Source organism: Staurois parvus, unplaced genomic scaffold (genome assembly GCF_062004578.1).
Source record: "Staurois parvus isolate SC_StPar_1 unplaced genomic scaffold, SC_StPar_1.0 ptg001110l, whole genome shotgun sequence".
Lineage (NCBI taxonomy): Eukaryota > Metazoa > Chordata > Amphibia > Anura > Ranidae > Staurois > Staurois parvus.
The window spans coordinates 180,949-206,631 of NW_028318906.1; the positions used below are offsets into that span (position 1 = coordinate 180,949).

Genomic DNA, 25,683 nt, shown 5'->3' on the forward strand with positions numbered 1-25,683 from the left:
CTTTTTGTACCACCCCCTCCCTTTAGATTATAAGCCCCTTGAGCTGGGCCCTCCTGTTGATGCGCTGCACAAACTGTTGGCGCTATCTAAAACTCAAACTTTTAACTCTGGCCCAAATCCCAAAGGAAGTTTCTGTAGGTGTATGGGGGTGTCAGGTTTGAGACCAAGCCTTTTCCCTGAGGTAATAGGGGTATATGCCTGTGTCTCTGCTATTCTTTGTGCCAGTATTGCTGTCTCCTGTAAAGCCCCAAGCATAACATAACACCCTCCTTTCTCCAGTACCCATCAGTATCAATCATCTGAGGATGTCCGGACTCATAAACCATCAAAACATGATGGACTCGGGGATATAACACAGTAAAGTCTGACAGGATAGTACCCAAACTGACTGCGGTATATGCACATTGTTCAGTCCCTGCAGCTGGACACAGGGATGAGACAGTGCAAGTCAGGCATTGATAGCCAAGGACCTGAGCCATCCACCAATCCTTATGACTCATAGCAAACTTGGATACTACCCTACCTGTGTCTTTTCAAAGTGGAAATTATCCCACTGAGAAAAAAAACAATCATTCCTCCGAGGTCCTGGGACACCTCTGATTGTACCTGGGTACCGGACAGAGCAAGTTGGGTTTCCTGACCCCTTTACCAACATGTATCAGACCTCCCAATTTGGTTCTGAGTATCTCCAGATCCGTATTGTAATATTAATTGAGGTACACTAGGAGTCTAGGACAGGAAGGGCACCTATGGGTACTATGTGAGGAGACTACAGCATACCCGCATGTATCACAAGGTGAAGGGCTCTTGGAAGAGCCGAGGCACAGTGTTCAAGGATCTGCTGCTATTGGGAATAATTGGCCAATAAACAAATATGAATCTCTTGCAGCGCCGAGGCGCTGGGATCACTAAACAGGGGGTAAAATTCAAGCTGACAGGTGTGCATAGAGACATACAGATATTGGGGACAAATATACAAAAACACATAAAAACAGCCATGCAAACAAACAAACTGAATTCTCTAGAAGACAGGTAGAGGTACACTGAGACACTGGACAGGAAATAGGCTTAAAATACAATTGGGTACACAAAGGCAGGCTGCTAGGAACAATAAGGTGACAAGGCTATGGTAATTAGACAAGCTTGAAAAGAGATAGCCTGGCTGGGGGGTGGGGGTGTAGCTAACTGAATTAACAGCAGGAGGTTAACCAGTCTACAACACAAGTTTTGTGAGACAACAAGGATCAGCCAAACCTTACAAGTTAAAGCCATGGCACTACATATACTACATATACCATCCTACCTACTGATCCTAAGGAATATCTTCACAAAACACAAACACTATAGATGTAGTAACACTTTTTAGCGCTGTCCTAATCAGATTTCCATCTGAAAACTGGCTTTACCTAGTCACCAATCAGTGGAGCAAAGAAACTCGTTCATACTTGAGCTCCATACATGTCAGATTAGGACATACAAGCGTACAATCCAAACGCACACGTTCCTGCATTACCAATGGCGGTGTGTATAAGTGGGTGCTGCAGCGACCGTCTGCTGGAACCGAACAGAATCAAGCAAAGCAAATTGTCACCAGCACACTGAGGATCACCAATATGGGGCAAAAAGTTTTAATGAACGATCACATGGTTACAACAAAGCAATTAGAACATACAACACACGCCTAGACCTGAACAGTAAGACACAACCTGACTGACAAACGCAAACAAGCACCATCTAACTAATGGGGGGTGAAACTCATAAACATGGACACCTGAAAACAGACAATACAGGAGAAAGATCATTTTGGAACGAGATGATCGCCTTCTGTTCGGAAAGCCCTGAAAGCCAATGACAAAACCTGTGAGGTAAAACACCAATAAAATTTAGAAATAAAACATTACATTTCCACCTAAAAAAATAAACAACCAATGGTTAGGGCTTTACAACAGCAACACAGCTTACAGTGAATATTAAAAAAAAAACATTTTCTCAGATGTTTAAAGAGTGCACTTTTTGTATTACAAAAAAAATTGTTGACGTCAACTAATTATCACCACGTGGATTTTGTTTATGGTATACCATTAATATCCAAAAAAAAAAAAAATTGTTTGCCATGGTTAAAATGAGCAGCTCAAAACAAACATTTTAGTGTTACCATTCATTTACAAAATGTTGTACTTCACCAAGAAAATTCTCCAAACTCGTCTTTCTAGAAAAACAAACACATCATAGTGAATACAGCTCAGAACATTTGCATATGAATAGGGTCATTTCCACTCACTGACCTGGCTATACAGGAAGGGGGGGGGGACAGTTGTTGGTGGGCTGTCAGCAACTGAGACATTAGATTTTTGAAGCCTAAACAACTATTACACTCACCTTCAGACAAGACAACATAGATTCCATAAACACACTTTTACAATTTGTTATCTCAAAGACAAACTCAAGATACCACTAATGCCAGCATGTCTTCTCCAATAACCTGGACTTTTCTTTTTACTTCCATAAAATCCATTTTGGAAGTTTGAGATTCCTTTAATGATTTCTCCCTTTTCAGTTGCTTATTCTCAGCCTGTGTAGATGCATTCTCTACCTTCATCTGCTGGAATGGGACCCGTGATCTCGGCCGTTCATACTGATTACACCTCGGCCATGTTCCAAAGCGTGCTGAATACACTTCCACATCACGTCTCATTGTCCTGTATGGATTTTGTTTCACTACCTTTCCAGCAGAAGAGGATCGACAAAATCGTGCAATGTGGCCAAATAATCCACATGCATAACATTTGATCTTTTCTAAGGTGGTACGGCATCTATTAACTAAAGGCTGTGTTTTAGACTCAGAATATTCAGTGACTGACACCTGATTAGCAACTTTTCCTGGCTGCATACAAGATGAAGGGGCAGCTTTACAATCGCTCCCACCATCCAGAGATTTACAAATGTTCACACATACACTAGGAGACGATGATTTTTCACTGAATTCACAAATACTTAAATCAGTCTTTTTATCATCTACTTTAATGGGAAAATGAGCAAGCTTCTTCTGGCAGTCAACAGAAAATTGATTCATTTCACTTTCTGTGTTCTTCAATTTTTCTACTAACTGATCAATTTCCTCCTGTAATCTTTTGTTATCTCTTGTTAGCTGTTGGTGGCTAGCATCAGAATTGGTTACAGAAGTTTTTAAACTACTCAGGTCGCTTTTGGATACTTCAAGAGCTTCCTGTAATGATTCGTTTTGCACCTTCAGATGCTCATATTCCTTAGCCATCCAACAGGCAGCAAAGATCAGTGGAGTTTTTCCCGCACGCTTACTATAACTTTTCCCGCTAGGTTTTGATTTTGTATCTTCTAACTCCAGTCTGGCCTTTCCCTGACTAACTTCTCTGTTTTCCTCATTCTGTTCCTGTTCCTCACAGTCTTTTGGTCTTATCTTGTGGCTCTCCCTTTTCATCAACTGCTGATAACAGTCCATATCAGTGCTTGAGAATTCCACTGGCAAGGACTGGGTAACTGCATAAGGCCCCAGTCCTGAAGATTGCTCACTGTCCCCCTGTTCATCATTGCCACAATTCTGGGGTTTAGACTTTTGTGACTGTTCCTTTATACATTTACTTTCAAGTGTTTGGAATGCGTTCTCATGGAATGATTCCATATTAAAAACATTCCCTGCTTCCCTACTCATTGACTCTAACAGCCATATACTCCAAGCATCTCTTTCATTTGGCCGTGTCATCTTTTTATGATGATCATACCAGAGGTCTTCCCAGGTCTTAGGTTTAAAAGTACCTCTTTTAGAATACTTCATTCCAGTCCAGCGCTCCCAATCATGTATATATTCTACCACCCAGGGTCCATATTTACCGATCATCTCTTCCCTTGGGGTCAGTTGGCAGGGTTTGCCACACTTAGACGCCCTCCTTGAGTTGATGCTGTTACCCATCCTTACGGATACCGGACCCTGGAATAATTCCCAACCTTAAGCGGTTGCCCCAACCTTGAGCGGTTGCCCCCAGAGGTAGCTAATCTCTGGCCAATGATTGGGTTGACAGGTTCTGCCCCTGTCACCGTTGCTGCTTTTCACTACTTGTAATATAGTCCTTCAAGCAGCCTAGGGATCACCCGAACTTGATAGTTCAGTCCCCCCCGTGGACGTTTCTGAAGTATTCTGACAGATTTTTTCCTAAATTGCTCCTATTATCCCAAGAAGGATTAGAGCAAACTTAAATAATCAAAATTTGAGTGCTTGAAACGCATCAGGCGTGAGACACAGCTACTTGCAGTATGGTGTGTAGTAGTTACAATATAGCTGGTTCTCACAGATCTAACTACACGCTTACAATCTACAGTTAGTAAATTACAAAGAGGACAGATTCATACTCACACCCCGCTGCAATAGGTGCAACCCAGCAGTTATGATGTTTCCTTATACACTCTCAGTACAATTTTAATTCAATTATACTGTTCATAATCAGTCTCATCAAAATATTAGTAAAGACAAAAGGTAAAAATGACATTCGACAAAGCTTACTAGTCTAGGTATTTTAGACAGAAATGGAAGATAGACATGAAAACAAAGAAAGATGTAAATAATTATCTATTCCACACAACAAGTAACATTTACCTAAACATTCAGACTTCCTCACACGGGGCACCATTTGTTTTGGCGGTTTTCCTACCCACTCTTATTTACTTGGTTCTATACAGATTATAAACGTAATAAGTGATTATAACCTTTTGTCTATACCTGAATTTAGCCAATAGTGTTAATATTAAAAGATAACCACTGTGCAAAAAATAAAGATCTGATTTATTTACACAGCAAGGAAGCTTTCTATTAATCAAACACAACAAAAATATAATACAGAATGTTACCTATACAAAGACTACAAGAGAGAGATAGTTACAAGAAAAAGACAGAGCAATGGTGATACATTACAGCATCCTGAAGGTCTGAGGTCTGTGCTCTCGAAAGCACATGGCAGGAAAAGGGGAAGCTGAGGGGGTGTCCAAGGTGTTTTATGCACATTACAAAAGACCATCCCAAGAACCACCCACCCAAGTTATCTTCCAATGGGTGGGCTTCAGAGCAAGGTACACAAAGAAGCAGCTGCCTTCCCCCTCACCTCCATTGAGTCTTTTGTGTAATCCCCCTCCCCCCACAGTCACAGTCAATAACCTTCATGAAGATGTAGGCCCAAAATTGCCATTACAATATCCACAGTTTTTCCGGAGGAATGCAAAAAAACCCCATGAAGCATGGTCCAAGTTGCTCCAGCAGGGAAAAAAATACCTTTCTGAACTCCTGGATGCAATAGGATATTCCCTGGATGAATAATCTCTGGTAAGTAATGGATGTAGTTTCTAAAACAGTGAATGTTACCTACTAGGGGACCGCCCACAGTACATATACTGCGACAAGGCAGCCCCATCACTTATATAAACATGACCCTGCATTTCCGGGTAGGGGGTGCACACGAGGTGCGCGACCGCCCTACCTGTGCTGCTGATCACGGTCCCGGGAGTCAATCACCGGGTCCTGTCGGGTGATTACTCACCAGAGCCCAGTGATTGCCGCCAAACTCCGACAGGGAGGATGGCTGCATTGTTTACAATGCAGCTCTCCTCCTTGTCAGTTTGGGCACACTGCTAGAGATGGCTGTCCCGATCAGTGTGCTTACAGTGAAGCACACACCCCCCACCCCCTAGTAAAACACTCCCATCACACAGTTAACCCTTTGATCGCCTCTCATTGTTAACCCCTTCCTCCCCCGTGTCATTAGTACAGTGTCAGTGCTTTTTTTTAGCACTGATCACTATATTGGTGTAACTGAGGATGTCAGTGACCCCAAGTCAGTTCCCCCCAGTGTCAGAATGTCTGCCGCAGTCCCACCATAAGTCGCTGATTACCACCATAAGTTGCTGATTGCCGCCATAAGACGGCGATCGCCGTTATTATTAGTATTAAAAAAAAATCCAGTATCTATACCGCCATTTGTAAACGCTATAACTTTCATGTAAACCAATTAATTTACACGTATTGGGATTTTTTTTTAGCAAAGACATAGCAGAATACAGTTTGGCCTAAATTTATGATGAAATTTGATTTTTTAATTTTTGTACTAAAAATGTTTAATAGCAAAAAGTCCAAAATAATTGTTTTTTTCTCAAAATTGACAATTTTTTTTATATAGCGCAAAAAATAAAAACCGCACGGGCGATCAAATACCACCGAAAGAAAGCTCAATTCATGTGAGATAAAAGACATAAACAACGCAAACCACTTCTTTAATAAGGGAGCTTAAAAAAAGCATAAAAACGTTTTTACAGCAAATTTTTTAGCTACAAATTTGTTATAATCGGAATCAGGAATGATTCTTTTTGACTCAATGAGACAACACAAGTTCCAAATGCCCAAGGGGATTTGTTTTACCTTGCTTTGGAAAAAATTGAGTACAAAAACTAATGAACTTGATGGATATGCACTAACCTAATTCACTAATGGAACAAGTTTGTTATTTATATTTTGCAATTATGAAATCACTCGTTATGTTTCCTGGATACTCCCTTATAGAAAATTCCAGACCTGTCCTATAAAATGTGAGCAGAAGACAGGCAACATGGCCTCATTCTTCAGAATACAGAGTGTATGATCTAAGAATACACGTTACAAACATGTTTTTATATATATTACCTATAATTACCCTTTCTTCTCTTTATGGATTTGCACTTTCCTGTCGTTCCTATGAACACGCTGTGGCTCACAGTCCCGGAGACATTATGCTTGGAGGGATCTTTGCCATTCATGATGGAGTTTATAATTTATTAGAACGTCCTTATGTAGATAAGTTCACCTGTACAGGGTAAGTGCTGAAGAAATTGAAAATGAAATACAGGGAATTCAGTGTTATTTTTATTTTTAACACAGAAAAACTGTTTACTTGCCATTTTCTTTACTGGCCATTAACATTAGTAAAACATAATTATTTACTCTGATGTTATTCAAAAATTGGTTTTAATCCATGTTTACAAACAGCTGTAGGAATTGTGACTTGCATACAGGTTAAATTTGAAACAATATTTGATGGATTCAGATGTCTAAATGGCTAAAAGACTCCTGGGAGAACAAAGGACACTGCAAGGGCTGTTTCTTCTTTATACTTGCTTCTGTTGTTGATTAAGTAAAGGAAACTGTTTACCTGTCTATTTTTACTTGTCATTAAAATTAGTAAAACATAATTATTTAATCTAATATTATTTAGAAATTGGTTTTAATCCATGTCTACCAACAGCTGTAGGAATTGTGACTTGCATACAGGTTTGGATGAGAGTTGCTTATATTTGCATCTATTGTTGCCTACGTACCCTTAAGCTGGCCATAGATGGGCCTTTTTTTCATTCAGTTAACAAGCTGAATGAAAAAAAAAAAAAAAACAGATTTCTCCATCCACATGAACCAGATGGATGGAGGAATCTCTGCACCAGGATATTGTATTCTGACAGCTGATCCTGCTGTTGTCAGAATACACAGATCAGCAGCTCTGGCCAATTAGCTGTAGCTACTGATAAAAAAAGGTTTCCCAACTTTTTTGTTCAATAGAAGTCAATCTAACAATAAACTTTTGTCAAATAGGGATGGCCACACACAGATTGAAGTTCAGATGGTCCCTGCTGAACTGGCCAAATTTCATCCATCTATGGCTAGCTTTAGCTTGACTTCCAGTGCAGGTCTCACATTTCTATGTTAGTTTCTCAGATAGCATTTTAATCTTTTTGTCCTGCTGTTGTAACAAAGCAGTTATCCCTCTTTGTTGGGCAGTTATATGTGTGTCCTTTTATTTTTCACAAAACTGATGCTCTCACTGTCCTTTGTAAATGGAGAGTATTGGCTAAAGGCACAGAGCCAAATGAAGAGGCTCTGGGATGCGTAATGGTTGTGATGACTGATCACAGAGATCCCTAATGATAACATTGTAGTACTGTTTACATTGATAAGCCCACCCCTTCTTCTCACAGCAGAACACAGGGGAGAAGGAGGATTTAAGACTACAGGGCACGATCAAGTGCTCAAACGGTGAGGGTTGAGAGTTGTTAAATGCCACTGACCACCAATAATTGTGAAATTGTTTTGGGGGGTTTATAATGCCAATGTTGCCAATGTTGTAGGATTGTTTGCAGAGGGAGGGGTCAATAATTAATGATGGGGGTGAGGGAAGGTTTTAAAATGCCACTGGCTACCATTAATTGTGAGATTATTTTGTAAGGTGTTGAAGGCTTTGTGAGTTTATTTATGACATCTCACAATTGTACACAGTGAAATTTCCCCCCATGGGGAACTTCTATTATTAATGAAAAACCTAAACTTTATTTCAGTGGGTGACTTTTAAAGGCTAAAAACACACTACTAACCTAAACACCAACATGTTTCTTAATTTTCAAAAATGTGGCAACAAATCAAATTACCTTGGCATGTCTACTCTCCCAAAAAAAGAGTCCTTTTAGAGGTTTCACGCTGTCATTGCATTTTAATTTGATATGTTTTATTCTAGAAAGTAAGAAAACAGTTTTTTTATGAAGAAGAAATGTTTCCCTTTATAAAGTAAAAATGAAAACCCCAGTGGTTTTTAATTACCACTCAAAGAAAGCTCTACATGTCTCACAAATTTTTAAATAAAATTAATTTGGGTACAGTGTTGCATGATTGAGTAATTGTCAAACTACTACAGTACTAAACACTAAAAAATGGCGTGGACAAGAAGGAAATGTAATATGCTGCCCAGAAGTGGTTAAAGGATGTCCCAAATTTGAGACTCTAATACATAGCCTGACCATCTGACCTGGATGGTGGACTGGCACATTCAATGGGCAGTCAAAGCCTGGGTCTTGCTTGAACAGAGCCATGTCTAAGGCATATTGACCATAGCCCCTTGGCTCAAGCCGAATAACAGCTTACAACAGTTGAATGCACAACCATTAATGGGGCTGGCTTTACACTGTTTCCAAACAGCATGCAAAGGTACCGTCGTAATATTTGTGCCAGGCCCCATGACTCCCCTTCTAGCCAACCCAGACTTCCCATGGGTTTGCAACCAGCTTTTAAATCATACTGTAAGTTTGTTGCTATGCCACAATTCAACAATTTCTTTTGAGGTGAATCTTTCTGTTCGAGATCCGACCTTGCTCACCTAGACACCAAAACACAATTCTCCATGTTGTCTTTTTTTTTAATACAGCAGTTCATAAATCATCCCAAGATCAGATCAGTACACAGCAGACTACTCTCACATTTTCACTAATCTGTACTTGTAAGTCACCATAGACCCTTACAATATGAAGACAAATGGGAAACCAACTTGGGAATTTTCTTGCCAAAACAAGATTGGGAAACAATCTGCACTACTACACATAAAGGCTCTTTGAACATAACACAAGAAGACAATAACAAAGTTGTTAGCCATGCATATGATTAATGTAGCTTGCATTTGCATTCCACTGTACGGGAAGTAAACCCGCATCCCCACAAATACAGACTGGTTTCTAAGACTCAATAGGGTTGAAGAGCGGAGGAACATATACAAACCTCCCAGGACAAACTTACAGACTTTAACAAGACATGGACTTGCTGGTTCTATTTCAAGACCTCTAAGGAACATTCAGATTTCATATTTGTTAATAATACAACATATACCACCATTGTTAGGTTGCCTTTTACCTATAAACGTTTTTTGGAGATCAGACTAAACCTTCTCTGTAATCCAGCTGTTATACTGTACATATCATAATTACTTTCCTTCCCCTTCCCCATCCTTCCCCTTCCCCATCCTTAGCTCCCCTCCCAACTCATCCCAACCCCAGGATCTGCCCAAACCATTCTGCAGTTTTCTTTTTGATCTGTAATACACCCTTTTTTTTAATTTTCATTTATTTCAATGTGATTGCTGCTGCAAAAATTTCAAATTTCAGAGGCTTTACATTTCTTTTAAAGATTTGTTTAACCACAATTGATCAAAATGTTCATAAGTTTGCTCAGCTTTAGTTTGGATTTGCCTAACTCCAGCCCCCTCTCTCTACCACAACTGAATTTTTTTTTAAGTGCTCTCTTTAATTTTTTTGTGCTGCAGGACAGCACTTTCTCTTTTCTTGCCTATGTTAGAATGATGTTGTGCATGTGTGCATAGATGTGCTGAAAGGCTCTGTCAGGCTGACCCAACAGAGACCTTTGGCACATTTGCACATCTGTGGGTTTCCATTTGCAAGTGCACGAAGATGACACAATGAAGGAAGTCTGGTACCTCCCTCAGTGTGCATGAGTGAGCATAACTCAAGCAAGGGGCTCTGCCAGATCCAGAAGTCTGGGCAGAGCTTTTAGTTGCATATCCAGTATTTATCGGTTTCTAGACATTTTGCAGAGAAAGCAGGTGCGGAGACTGATTTACAGTTCATGGAACTCATTTATCTTGGCACCCCACAATTAGGACGAGTTAACACTGACATTGAAAGCAGGCATTTGAGGGGCGTGCAAATGACACTATGGGCAGCACACAGTGCTGTTCACGTTATCAAAACATGAAGCGTTAGTGTAACCTCTCTTCACAATTGAAGCTTCATGTCAAATCAGGAGGAGTTTGTAGCCTTTCAATGGCTCCTATTCAGGTCTATGGTGATGCTCCTAAAATGCACTGGCAGGTGTTTGTAGGGTATTTGCGATGAGATTGCGGAGCGTTAATAACATTACAGTTTATTTAGTTTGTTTTGTGATATTAACGCTTGTCAAATGCTTATAAAATGCTTCAAAACTGCACATAGGGCATATGGGAAGCATTTTTAATGCTTGTAAAAAGCCAGTCTAATACCCATAGTAAAGCTCAGTAACGCCTGCCTAACACCCATACTACAGCTCATTAACATCTGTCTAACTACTATACTAATTCTATAGGAGCATTTGGTAAGAGTTAGAAATTTAGTCAAGTGTGAACAAGCCCTTACTCCCAGCATCTAACAAAAACTGGAATTGTACACTGAGATGCAGTTTTAATTGTTTTACTTTGTATATTTTAGGTCACATTGTAGTAAAGCAATGAAGCATAAACCTCTGTAGTATATTAATATGCTTTACTAAACAATATTGCTGTACCATACAAACTACTTTCAATTGTTGGAAAACAATACAAGACTTATAAAGTATTACAGATATACATACAACATATGCACACGATAACTATCCTTACTTGCGAATGATTATGAACAATGATCTGTGTATATTAGGGATACACTAAAAGTCATTTAGCTTGGTTTATATCAGCTACACAATCTCTGTAGGCAACCAGGACTCCAGGCTCCACTCTACAAGTGATTGCAGGTAATTGGGTATTAACATCATCCCCAGGTGAAGTTGCTTTCATGATCCTGTAAAGTCCCCTCTGGAGCAGACTTTCCTTCTTAGCTATTGTGGTTATGGAGCCCTCTGGCAAATAACTTGCAACCTTGCTTGTTGTAATGGAACCTTCTAACACAGACCTTCCTTGATGTAATGAAGCCCTTCTCCTACTCAGGACCCTTTCCAAAATTGCTTTACTTCTCACAGATTTTATGGTAAAGTGATATATAAGGGTTTATTTATAAAAGAGTAACAAATAATACTCATAATGTTCGTAATGTGTGTGTAATAGTTTCTTTGTTACCTTTCACCGGATGGATGTAAAATTCCCTAACATTTGATCTTAGGCAAAAATAGCCATAAAAAATTCAGCCATGAGAGTTAACATCTACCAATAGAAAAAATAGCCTAACACTATAGCCTATGAAAAATTGACCAGAAGAGGGAAATAATATGAAGGAAAACTCAGCACTGTGTACAGTCTATGGAAAACTCTGTGCAAACAGCTGAACAAATGGTTTTCAGCAAAGTGAGAACTGCTGGGAGCTCCAAGAAGAGAAGGATCAGGGCTGCTCTGTGTAAAACCACTGCACAGAGCAGGTAAGTACGACATGTTTGTTATATTATTTTTAATTGCCTTTAATATCACTTTAATATGTTTTTCATATGTTAGCATCTGTAGCCCTACAACAGCTGGAGATTAGTTGTCACTGTTGTAGTCTCACTATTAACACCCAGAACTAACTAACTAACTAACTAACTAACTAACTAACTAATCCTTTTGCTCCCTTTACCTGTCTCTCTGTGTCTGCTTCAGGTTACATTTACGGATATTGGTTGATGCCTTGTCAATGATCTATACAATTGAGAAGATTAACAATTCCACTCTTTTGCAAGGAATCAAGCTGGGCTATGAGATCTATGACTCGTGTTCTGATCCCCTCAAAGCTGTTCAGGGAACATTAAAGTTACTGCCAGAAATCTTTGCATTAAACAACTCAACACAATGTAACAGCACAGAGTTCATACCTGCCATTAAAGCGGTTATAGGAGAAGTGTCTTCTGAAAACTCCATTGCCATAGGAAGGATACTGAGCAGCTATTTCATACCTCAGGTACCCAGATGGCATAGCGGGGTGAATGATGATGATGAAATAAATAGTTTTGATGATGAATATGGTGGAAATGATGACCATGAAAAATATATTGATGATAAAGGTGGTGATATTGAAGGGATAAAGCTAATGGTCATGATTGTCATAAAGGTGAATGCTAAAGCTAAGCATATTGGTTTGTGCAGTCTGATGTTTAGCCCAGATCAATTAAATTATGTTCACAGCAGATCCTTGATCCACCATATGAGCTGTTCTACTCCTCTCACTAAGCCCATATATAGCCCAGAGACCCATTGCCAGACCCTTTCTTATGAGATTTCTTTTACACCACATGTATGGTCTCCTTTCTTTCCTACCACACTATGAAAGGAAAAGTGCAACAGTTTATGGTACAAAGAAACTGAGTGATCAGGAGGAGAGAAATGGGAAGGGGAGAAAAGAGGGGATCCTCTAATGATAGTAAGGTTAAATAGCCCACTGGATGAGTCCAATAATAAAAGTGATTATACAGTCACTCCTGAATTTGGTGCAGCTCCTCTAATTCAGAGTATTGGATAAATCCTCTGTGGGCATGTATTGAAAAATGTTAAAAGGACAGAGGGCACTGCCATCTAAGTGTAGATATTTATTAGATCCTAAAATTAAAACCAGTATGCACTTACATGCAATAGATAGAAAACAAGCACATCATCGTGCAAAATATGGGCAACACCTCCAAGAGGTTCTGCATGCATTATGCAGAGCTTACCAGGGAAGCGGGCAAGTCTAGCAGAGTAGTTCCTGGAAGGGACTGTGTACCATATTCAGAGTTCACCAGTGAAGCTTTGCCAATGATGACATCAGACATTAGGATGTGGCTGCGCATTCCTTTTCTCAAGCCTGCATATACAGTATGGGGGAATCTCAGGAATGTATAGGGGAGGGTTGTGGGAAAACCTCTCTATGAGTATTAATGAGAAACACACTGGGGTTTATTTACTAAAGCTGGAGAGTCCAAAATCAGACTCCCTTCTGCATAGAAACCAATCAGCTTCTAACCTCAGCTTGTTCAATGAAGCTTTGGTAATGAAACCTGGAAGCTGATTGGTTTCTATGCAGAAGGGAGTCTGATTTTGGACTCTCCAGCTTTAGTAAATAAACCCCACTGTGTCTAATACTGGAGGACTGTGGGCTAGACGTGTACACAAAGGACAAAACTGGCAGGAGGCACTACATGGAAAAATAATAAATCAGTATAAAAGAAACAAAATTTTATTATTACTCATTTATTGCATATGAGTGCATATTGGTTTTAATTTTCTGATCTAATAAATATCTACGCTTAGATGGTGACACCATCTGTCCTTTTATTTTCTTTACACTGTGAAGGGAACCTGTCTTAGGAGAGTGAGATAATAAAGATGAGAGCATGGTTGTAAGAATGAAGTGTATAAAAGTCATGTAGCTCATGCGCATGCACCTAGAGAGAATGAGGAATGATTGATGAGATTGGGCTACAGCACTAATGGAGATATACTTGTCTTAAAATCCCCCCCCCCCTTGATGTCCCAGAAAGAACATGAGTTTCTGAATGTGGCTGCATGCTGTATGAAAGTATTTTGAACTTTGTGTAACTTGGACAATATTTTGGACTGCATCCTGAGAGTGCCCAGGCAGCCTGATTGGGTGCACAAACTAAAGCATTTGGAATAAGGGTTAGGTCTGTGGTTAACTGGTAGGAGTGTGTGAAATGATCTGTATGAGTAAGTTATTCTATTATACCAAAGCAGTAAATTCACTTCAGTTCTGTCCGTTTACACTTGGATATAACAGTCTTTATTCTATAATATGAAGCGTTGCTTTACTTCTATCTTCAAGCCTAAAAATGACATCTTTACCATGCGGTTTCATGTTTGATGTTGTTTCAGGTGAAATTAAATAAAGCGCATTATTTCTGTTTGTCATTACAGATAAGTAGAGCATCATCTGCTGATGTTCTAAGTGATGAAATGAGATATCCATCTTTTCTCCGTACCATTCCTAGAGACTATTACCAAACCAAAGCAATCATGGATCTGATCAAAGCATTTGAGTGGAACTGGGTTGGAATCATTGCCAGTGATGATGAATATGGACGCTCCAGTCTTGATTTATTGAGCTCCCTCTTTAAAGACAGTGGAGTATGTATAGCCTTTGCGAGGACTGTCCCATCCTATGTGAAACATCCATCCCTGCAGAATAGCTTAAATCATGTTATGAGTGATCTCAAAACTAGTACAGCCAAGGTGGTAATCACTTTCGTAAAGGATTCTATCATGGCTGAGATATTTAGAGAAGCCATCCATCAAAATATATCCAGAACTTGGATTGCAAGTGACAATTGGATCAACTCCAACTTAGTAGCTAGTATAGAAGACATTGCAAAGGTGGGCACAATATTTGGATTCACATTTACAAGTGGTATAATTCCTGGAATAGAAGATTACCTTAAAAACCTTTTTCCGTCCAATGACTCAGCCACAAATGAAATTCTTGATGAATATAAAATGTGGAGATTTGGATGCTCAGAAGACTATAGAGAATATCTAAAGTGTTTGAACTCAACTTCTGACAATTGTCCTGTTCCTGCTTCAGTGATGCACAAATCTCCGTTAGCCTGCAATGTGGATGACGTCTCTCTGCAAAATGATGATTACTTGGTACAGCATATAGAAGTAGGATATTCTACATCCTTGGCTGTTACAGCTGTAGCTCAAGCACTGAAAAATATAGTGTGCAAAGATGGAACTTGTGACAAGGATCTCCAAGTCTCACCACTCAAGGTTAGTAAATCAAAAAGGACCTGAACTAAACACTAAACAGTGTCTGATGATACTGTATGCCAATGCAGGCAGCCATTGTCTCTGATCACTGCCACAGCAGTGCAATGTCATCAGACCAGTGCAGCCAGTCACAGTGTTCCCAGTCACCACCACACCAGTCCCAGTGTCACTATTAGGCCTTATTCGCATGTGTGGTTCTCTCTGAAGAGCAATCTGTGTTTAGATTACTCTTCAATGAGCATCTGGCAAGTAATGAGGAGGCATTGTATCACCTCCTCATTGCCTGCTTCAACCTCTTGGACCCCACCCAAGTGCCCCCATTCTCTTTATTGGGACTAATCAGTGGGCACTATGCCCACAGAAAGTGTCAGGAGGTATAATTCCCACCGCAGTTGCAAAGCCAAGCATTGTAGCTGTGACATATGTACACCTCCAACCTCTGCAGCTAAATGGAGTAGGAGTTTGGGTGGGGGGGGTGAGGTCTACCTAACCTCTTGGGTGAACAGGCCCTAATAGTGCAGCCATTCATAGGGTCTCTGATCACCACCACACAGCTAGAAACAGTGTTTCTGATACACCAGACCAGGGCAGCCAGCAACAATAAACCAGGTGTTTGGGCTAGGTAGAGGTCCCTTTGGCTTGGGCACTGACAGGCTGACTGGAATTGTGATATCAGTGTTGATACACCAAGCACACAGCATCTGGAACAGCAAGCCAACACTATAGAAGAGGAGGGTTCCAGGAGGAAATGCTCTCTCCACCTCCATGTCCCTCATTTGGCCACTTAGTGTATGTGTTGCCAAAAGGAGATGGAAACTACAGCCCCTTTTTTGCCCACCATTAGTAACAATTGCCCATTTGCTGCCCACATATACTGTATATTGATTGCCGGTTTGTTGATTACATATTGAAAGTTTCCCATTTATTGCCTACATACTATAACTATTCCTTTTTCTTGACCATATATTGTAACAATTGAGCATTTGTTGGCCACCAATTGAAATTATAACCAATGCGTTGCCCACATTTTATAACAATTGTATGTTTGTTGCCTGCAGATTGTAAGAATTGCCCCTTTGATGCTCATGCAGTGAAACAATTTCCTGTTTGGGATTCAAGTAGTATTGTTAGGATTGGCAGTATTTAAACTCTTTATTTTGTTGTCATTGTTTTTAAGACCATATTGCAAAACATTCATCTCCTGTAGGCCTGTTGACTCTAACCATACTACTAGACAGCATTTTTTTGATAGAACTCTAATTTACTATAACTCGGTAAAAACTGCAGACTGCTCACTATCCACAAATCTTGTTGCAACCATAAACATCCTAATTTACTATTTTGATTCCTAATTTTTAGATACTATAACTGACCAGGCACCAACAGTCATGCATGATCAGAGCTGATTAAATCACAGATCTACACTACTTAACTATTTGGTGGAAAAAAAAAATGAACCGCTTTACAATTTATGTGTTCACTTGTAGCCCCATGATTTGCTATTTTTTTATTTGTAGTTAGGAGTGAGGTTTGAGTTTGTTGCTACCATTGGTACAAGGTGAATCCTGCAGGTTCGAGGTTCACAGTCCCAGGGAATTCTTGTGTAGATTTGCCTGCAAAAATTTTCTTAAACCGTAATGTACTGAATGGCATTTGAACTATGGGCAGCAAGCTTAGAAGGGCCGATAAGGGGACTTTTGGATAAGTCAGCCCCCTTACTATAAAATAGGTACAGGACAGCTGTGTAAGTGCATTGAAAGCTTCTGTGAGGAAAGGAAAGGGAAAGCTGACCAACTGCATGGCGAACTGTACTTTAATTATGATTGGGAAATCTACCCCTTTGCTAGTTTAATGTTCTTCTTTTGGGGCTTTTTTGTCAGTTTTATTTTGTGGTTGATTTCAAATGAGATGTAATTTTTATTTGCTGTCCTGTCCATAGTAAACTTTTTTTATCATGGCTTTCATTTTAAAAATAGCTTTTGTTTAACCGGAGTGCTATTGAGATATTTATTTAGGTTTGTGGTATATTCTGTTTTTATTTTATGTTTATGGAGTCTTTTTTTAGGTAAAAGTGCTTTATTTTAGCTGCAAGGCTTCAAAAACATTTTTAACATTTTTATATGTCCTTTTTTTAACTTTGTGAGGAGGGTGCTAAAAGTGCAGAACTCATTTGTTACTAGTTGCTTTTTATACTATGTTTAGGCTTTTTTTTAAGTTCAATTCTATGATACTTTTTTTGCACTAAAATTGGCCATACTCTAGTACATTTAGTATATATCCAGATTGACAGTTACATTTTTAGGACAAGCTTTTTGGGTTACCTTCTTCTAAGGTCCTTTGATATACAAATCTGCAAGACAAGAATCTCCGAGGAGGGAAAAAAAAAAGACAAACAGACAAAGGCAAAGTATACAAGGCAATTAGGAGAGGAGGTAGGATAAATAATAAAGAAGGGAACTATGGAATGAGAAAGAGGGGGATAAAGTCATAGAGGTGAGAAAGTTCAGAAAACTGTTGGATAGCAGTTTAGAAACATTATGTTCACATTTGGTGCATTACCTCTCGTGTCAAACAGAATTATCATATGTAGTTCAAAAGTATTCCTCTCCTGAGAATTTTTAAAAATCCCCTTTAATATCCAAAACACAAAACGGTCTAGTTGTGCAAAATTGTGTCTCACAGATGTGCATCACTCCTCCTGTTATGTTCTGTATGGTGTGTCTGTGAAGATGTATTCTATTCTGCAAATCCTGTCTTGTCTCACCAATGTAACATCCATGTTTTAATTTTTTGCATTGAATGAGGTACACCACCTTACTTAGGAAAGGAAAATATTTGAACTATGTATGATAATTCACTTAGACACAAGAGATAAGTGAAGGAATGTGGATCTCAGTTTTCTAAATCACTATCAAACATTTTTGATTATTCTCATCTTTTTTACTCCCCCCCCCCCCTGTCATTTCACAACCCTTCTTTTTTTTCGTGCTGAGAGTTTGTTGTCTTGCAGATATGTCATCTTAACATTTTACTAAAACCTTTGTATATCAGTACTGTATGGATTTTAAACAAAGGAAAAAAGTCCCCCCAAAAAATAGGATCGACAGTACTCAACTGTGATGCTATGATAAAGCTACAATCACCTTAAGCATCTTTTTTTTTGTTAATCAAATATCTTTAGCATCTTTAAAACAAGCAGGCTTTTGTTTTAGGTGTGGTACTTTGGGGGCTTTATTTCTTTTGGAAATGTTTGATTTATATTTTATGTTAATAGGGTTTTTCCTAGCCATGATATAATCAAAGCCCAGCATTTGCAGTTCGTAGAGTTGCCTTTTGTTTGCAGTACATCCCTGCATTGTTTGAAAGAAATAATAACTGCAAGAACAACGTGTGCCTAAACCATCTCACGTTATATCACTCACATTCACTGCATCCCCCCATCCATATAGATGAAATTTAGATAACATAGGTAAAAGATAAGAAAGTTAGGCACACAACAGTTAGGCCTATTTATCTGTGATTAGTTGTCTTGCTGCTGGCCAAATTTACACTGCTGTCTCCTCTCCAGCATCGTAAATCTGTTCTGTACCACAACATACAGCTTAAAGGGCATTCCTCAAGCATTCCTGCTGTATGGTATCTAAAAAAACATTATTGTTGCAAAGGTACAATTTTACATGTCCCTCATGGCAGTGCCTAACGTCTCATGCATTTTTTGACAGTACTTTGCTTATTGTCCCTAAAAATTACCAGACTTTAAAGTATAACAAATGGAAAAACCTTTTTTTAGGTTTGGATAAAGTGGAGAAGGATAAAAACACGTTAGGTTTTTATTGCTGTCTCTGTGCCCCCATTAGTGAAAGTCACACTCTCTATTTGTGCTTTTTGCTGTTATCACTGAAACTGAAAGTAAAAAAATATCCCAAATGTTGGGTTGTCACCAGAACAGAAACAGAGGGAAAATCTTCCAAAGGAGAGCCTATTCTGGTGACCCTGTTAACAACCAGGAATTCCTTCACTTTCAGGGAATTTTATTTAACTTCGTGCTGTGGCTGTGGGACAGAACATAAAGGGAAATCTCCCCGATAGAACACAGGTGGTAAAAAAATTCAAAGAAGTTGTAACCCTCTCTTACTCCTTACTCTATCCAAAAAGAAAAAATAAGTTTAGCTTTTAGTTTTACTTTAAATGACAGGATTCTACCCCATTGACTTCAATGGAATTCATCAATAAATTTGGGTTCACTGAATTTCAGAAAGTATTTGCTGAACCCTTTGCAAATCAAACCTGGGCAGATTCTTCCATTCCTATTTGTAGTAAAAATCAGGTGTACCTAATGCAGTAGCCAATAATTGTCAAAGTTATTGAAAAGGCTTGTCATTGTCATGTTTATTTTCCAGCTTCTCGCAGAACTAAAGAAAAACAACTTTACCTACGATGGTGAATCTTTCCACTTTGATTCATTTGGGGAAGTGTTACGCAGCTATAATTTGTTTAATTGGCAACTGACAAATAAATCTGTTAACATGATGATTGTCGGGCAGTACGACACAGTCAACCAAAATCTAAGCATAAACCAAAGTCTTCTTGTCTGGAACAATGTCAATGGCTCGGTATGTAACAAAAGCTAAAAAAAACAAGCAACAAATAACACATGCAATCCCAGTTCAGTTGTATTGTACTATAGATTTATTTTGCTGAATGAAAATTCAGACAAGAGCTATGAATATGATATAAGGCAGCCGTGGTTGTCAACTTATGAGCTAAAGGGACCTCAAATGTGGCCCTTGACATCTTCAAAGGGCCACACATAATGTTCAAAATACTATATGTAATGTTTGAGAGGACTGTCAGAAACTGCAGACCTAATGAGCTGGGGATAGGTAGCAGATATAACAGCTCCCTGGGGTGAGTACACTTTCAGGCACAGATACCAGTCCAATGGGGTAGTAGCAAACAGGGATATGCTTATTTGTGCTATTTACAAGTCAATTTACAAGTGCTGTACAGTTAGGTAAAAAGAAAAAAAAAGATCAAAAACATACAAAACAAAATCCTAGCCATGTCCCTGCACTAACTACACAATCACACACCCTCACTGTCACCGACCTTGCAGCTTTAACAAACACAACCTGTCTGTTCCCTCAGGATAGGAACACAGACTGCATGTTCTAGGTGAGTTTAAATTGCCACAGGGGAGAGGAGCCAAATTCAAACTGGACAGAGGATCAAAGATCTCTTAAAAGTGTATGAGAGGAGCCTGGGAGACATGTAAACGCCAAACAGGACTTTTCCATGCTCCCTCTGAGATACTCTGCTACATAGAGGAAATGAGGGTTAGATAGTGCGGACATGCTACATTTTTGACTGGGTATCTGCTGGAGAAGACATTATGAAACTGAGACTAGTAGAGTTCAATGCTATTACCCTAATCAATGTTCCCACTACAGACTGCTGAGGTCCAAGGCCACATATTTTTTTGTTGAAAAAAAAATACTTAATTTTATATAAAATGTATAAAAAAAACAAAACCTTTAATCAAATAGGGAAAGAAACAGTGAGCGCTAGTCCTGAAAGCGGCTAAGCACTCTAAGCAACCGATATATACTTAAAAATAGAATAACATAAAAATAGTGCAGCGCTATGAGTAGTGATAATAAAACAGATATGAGTCCACTTAAAGTCTTAGTCAATAGAACATGTCCAGTGACAAATAAGGATTCAAAGTTGGTGATCCGTGTGGAAACGGCTGAAAAACGCACTCACCAGAACAAAGACACATAAACGCAGTGTGCATCTAGTGCTCATGGATCCTCAATCCAGAAGGAAATAAAGCTGGTCCGGTTACAGGAAAAGTGGATCCCTCCTACATGCAATTATCTCTCTTGTCATGCCACAACTCCTTCACAGTGGTGCAGGCTTGTAGGGGTTAATAACACATCCTCAGGACCTGTCAAACATCCAATGATGATCCACCATGGATTGCTCTTCAGAAGGTGATGCCAGTGTAAACAAGCCCTTGAATTTATTTACACCATCAGTTCAGTGAATTCTGGTACAGGACAGGAAACAAGAGGATCAGAGGATGTTTGACAGGTCCTGAGGATGTGTTATTAACCCCTACAAGCCTGCACCACTGTGAAGGAGTTGTGGCATGACAAGGGAGATAATTGCATGTAGGAGGGATCCAATTTTCCTGTAACCGGACCAGCTTTATTTCCTTCTGTGTTGAGGATCCATGAGCACTAGATGCACACTGCGTTTATGTGTCTTTGTTCTGGTGAGTGCGTTTTTCAGCCGTTTCCACACAGATCACCAACTTTGAATCCTTATTTGTCACTGGACATGTTCTATTGACTAAGACTTTAAGTGGACTCATATCTGTTTTATTATCACTACTCATAGCGCTGCACTATTTTTATGTTATAAAACCTTTAATCAGTTTACATTCCACCCTGTACTGCGACGCAGTGCATGATATACACTACATTACAATACAGATCCAACCATACAATAAATACATTACCTTTAGATTGTAAGCTCCACGAGCCGGGCCCTCCTATTCCTTCTGTACTGAAATGTATTGTAATTGTACTGTCTCCCTTATATTGTAAAGCGCTGCGCAAACTATTGGCGATATATAAATCCTATATAATAATAATAATAATAACTCTGCGGTATGATGCCTAATGTGGTGTGAGGAGCAAAGTTCCCTGAACCATCACGTCATGCACGACACTGCTTACACTGAAAACCTAGTGTGGCCCCTAAGGTTCCACCAACAAATTAAGTGGCATAATGTTAAACGTTCAATGCCTGAGTTTGACCGCTGTCCCCCATGTCCTACATGATACCACAACAAGAGCAAACCATGCACCAATCACCAATTCAAAACAATTTGATAAGTAATGGGTGTGATGAGGGATAGGAAAGAGGGGTAAGGGAGGGAAACAGATTTCACAGGCCTGAAGCTTTATTTGAAGGATCAAGACACAAAAGGGAGAGAAGGGGAAGGGGATATCTTCTTCAGATGTCCTCTTCCTCCATAAAGTACATAATGTTATGTGTTGTATGCTGCCATGCAGGCTGGGATGCCACTATTATTATTATTATTATTATACAGTATTTATAAAGCGCCAATAGTTCGCTCAGCGCTGTACATTACAAAGGGGGACAGAACATGTGACAGAACAATACCAATACAATGCAAAACTTGAGGGGATTGAGGGCCCTGCTCTTTCGAGCTTACAATCCACTAAGAATGAATAGCACCACTAACACACATAAAACTCGTTTACGTTTTGTGTTGTAAAAGCATTTGTTTTTTCATCCTTAAAGAGGTTAAAAATGAGTAGGGGAGTCCACTCATGATAGGTTCCCCCCCTGGACCCACAAATTTTCTTGGACAGCCCTGTCACCAAACCTAAAAAAGTTGTAACCCTTTCCTACTTTGTACAGTACAAAGGTAAAAATGATGTTTTGGCTGGAATTAGGTTTTAAAAGACCGCTCCAACCAAAATATATTTTTGAGTGTTTTTTGCTGAGTTCCCTGGTGTCCACCTACTGCACCCAAAATGATAATAACTTTATTTTCCTGTCCCAGTGTGTATAAGTGAGGAAATTACTTTTCCTTGTAACACCTTGCCTGGCAGTGCAAGCTGAATTGCCTTGGATTGCAATCTGATCATTTAAATAATTCTAGTTAAAGACACCAGCTCTGGCCATTGGCGAACAAAGCCCATCACTCTAAATCACTCTGCCATTCAATCAAATTTTCGCACTTATGTCACAACAAGTCATTCTTTTGTAGGAGGACCCCCATAGAGGTCAACAGATTGTCGGTCCCAATGTCTTTTCTCACTATCGTCTTGCATAAATGCACTTTCTCTCATTTGGCTTAAGAACAGTCTAATGTTGTTGGTTTTGGTGTGTTTGATAAAGTGTTGAACTTGGATGGGGATTGGGAAAGTAGGATATGCCAATATCTTGCTATAATGAACTTTGAGGACACTGAAACTTGCTTCTTGAAACTCAGAACACTTGTATCATTGAACTTTGCCCCCTTGTAGCATAGAGCAGACAGGCTCTGCAAGGCAGTATTGAGCCTTCCCCGTTGAACAGTCCAAGCAACAGCTTTGCTCCCACGGAATAGATAAGCTATGCTCTTCAGGACAAAACAAACTGCTTAGCGAACACACGGCTGAATTCCTAACACACAGGAGAGGTGATACTCAGTCTCTAAGATCTCTTCCCATCTGTATTCACAGAACACCTCTAGATAGATGGTGACCTGCTACTAGTATCCTGCAGGCAGCTTTTCCCAGTGGTACCAGACTAGATCCTTAGACGACAGCCCTCTCAGCCAGCCTTTAGCAGCAAACAGTGTCTCCATGCCCTCCAGCCTCCCAGCTGAGGCCTCCACTCAATAAGCACATGGCAAGGTGCCCTGGAGAGGCATATGAGCCTCCTAGACGATAATCGCCTCCTCTGGTTGAAGACCAGGCTGCTGTCTGCTCCAGGGTATTTATGCATTCTCCCAGAATCCTCTGGGCCAGACTTCCCAGGAATTGGCTGGAGCTACATAAATATTTAGCTGCTGCCTGGTATGCTCATGCCTTTGGTACCCATAGCTCCTCCATTGGAACAGGGAAAAGAAAAAAAACATGCAGTCTCTGGGATACAGACCAGACCAAAATGATCAAACCCAGTGCCAACAGTTTGCTCAGTGCTTTACAATATAAAGGGAGACAATACAGCAACAATACAGTTCAATACAAGAGGGTTAGGAGGGCCCTGCTCTTTGGAGCTTACAATCTAAGATAAATTTTCCTACACTAACACTTAACTATAAACCCAAAAACAGAATTCCAGCCTCACTGGGTACAGTGAGCCAAACTAAATTTACCTAAGAGAACAAATTAAGCCCACTGACTACAATGGGCCCAAAGTAAATTTACCTATCCTAGCACCTGACTTGTAGGGTGCTACATTTGTATTGCATCATTTTCCAAAACCTTCTGCAATTTCACTGCAGGTTTTAGAATTGTTTGGTAATGATGGTAATTTTATCCTGTAGGTCCCTTCTTCTAACTGTACAGCAACATGCAAGCCTGGGTATTTCAAGAAGCATTCATTTATCAGCTGCTGCTATGAATGTATTGCATGTGCAGAAAACAGCTACTCCCCCATGCCTGGTAGGTATACTGATATCTCACTGGCTCACAGAACTGTCATGTTTCCTTTCCTATGGGCAGAGAGTACACTTTTCGAGGTATGAAGTGCTTCAGCTACCTTCTACACAGGCCCTCATGCTAGAATGAGTTCTAGAAATGTATTATACTCAGTAGAAAAAAACATTTTAAAAACTAATTTCTATTCTTTTTGACTTTTTGTGATCAGAGGTCAGCGAAGCTTTAAACTACAGGACCAATTTTGCAGCACCAGCTATAACCACTTGATATAAATGCATGACAAGTTTGCATTTTGTAATTGTTATTTCGAATAATTAATGCTTTTAATTGGTATTAATAGAAGCATGCTCTGTTTATTTATTTTGAAGTAGCAAATGCACAAAAATGTAAAAAAAAGTATTCTTGTTTTCTACATTTTTTAACCTCCCTAGCGGTCTGATTATGTCAATATTTCTGTGCTCAAAGCGGTACATTTTTGTTCATGGAAATATGTTGTTCTTTTATTGTAGGCCTGTAATTTTTAGGAATAACTCACTGAAATCTGTCCGAACAAGAGTCTAGTAAACATCCTGGGTATGATAAAATTTGAAACACGAAATCATAAATTATAATATATTAATCATAAATAATAATATAATAATAATAAATTTAATTCAATAATGTAATCAAACCAAAAACACTGAAATAAGAAATATAGAGCCAAGTTCGCACATCGCTGAGCTCAGTCGCAGAATTGTTTTCAGTGTCTGATGACGAATTTCCCCACGAATCATTATCACTCAATTCTGCAAGTGGTTCTAATTTACTATCGCTGTTCTCTAGCTGGGCACAGGACAAAGCACTCGGGACAAAATGTATGTGAAATGGTTTGATACAGTAATTAGAGATGAGCGAATCGAAGTATCCGAAGTGGAATTCGAGTCGAATATCGGAAAAATTTCGATTCGTGCCGAATCCGAAAAATAGCCTAATTCGGACGCGCGAATCGAAATTTTTCAGAAAATGGCGGCTGACATGTGCGGCGACGGAGCGGGGATGTCTGGGAAGGCGCGCAGACAAGGCGCGCTGACCCATAATGCATTCCTCAACTACATGTGATCGCATCAGCCAATCAGCAGCCAGCCAGCCAGCACTGTGTAATGGTCGAGCTATAAATAGCGGCCATTTTGGAATTCTTCATTTGCCTGCAGTTATTG

At 39.5% G+C, this 25,683-nt stretch overlaps 1 protein-coding gene across 1 annotated transcript in view; it reads left to right on the forward strand.

The window, feature by feature from the left end:
* The first annotated feature begins 6,655 nt into the window (after positions 1-6,655).
* Positions 6,656-25,683, forward strand: part of LOC149440135 (G protein-coupled receptor family C group 6 member A-like) — a 34,979-nt gene continuing 15,951 nt past the window's right edge. Inside the window, exons 1-5 of the mRNA XM_089658895.1 lie at positions 6,656-6,866; positions 12,198-12,495; positions 14,445-15,296; positions 19,697-19,909; positions 24,373-24,490. Coding sequence (XP_089515021.1) covers positions 6,679-6,866; positions 12,198-12,495; positions 14,445-15,296; positions 19,697-19,909; positions 24,373-24,490 — 1,669 coding nt within the window. The 5' untranslated portion in view covers positions 6,656-6,678. The remainder of the gene's footprint in view (positions 6,867-12,197; positions 12,496-14,444; positions 15,297-19,696; positions 19,910-24,372; positions 24,491-25,683) is intronic.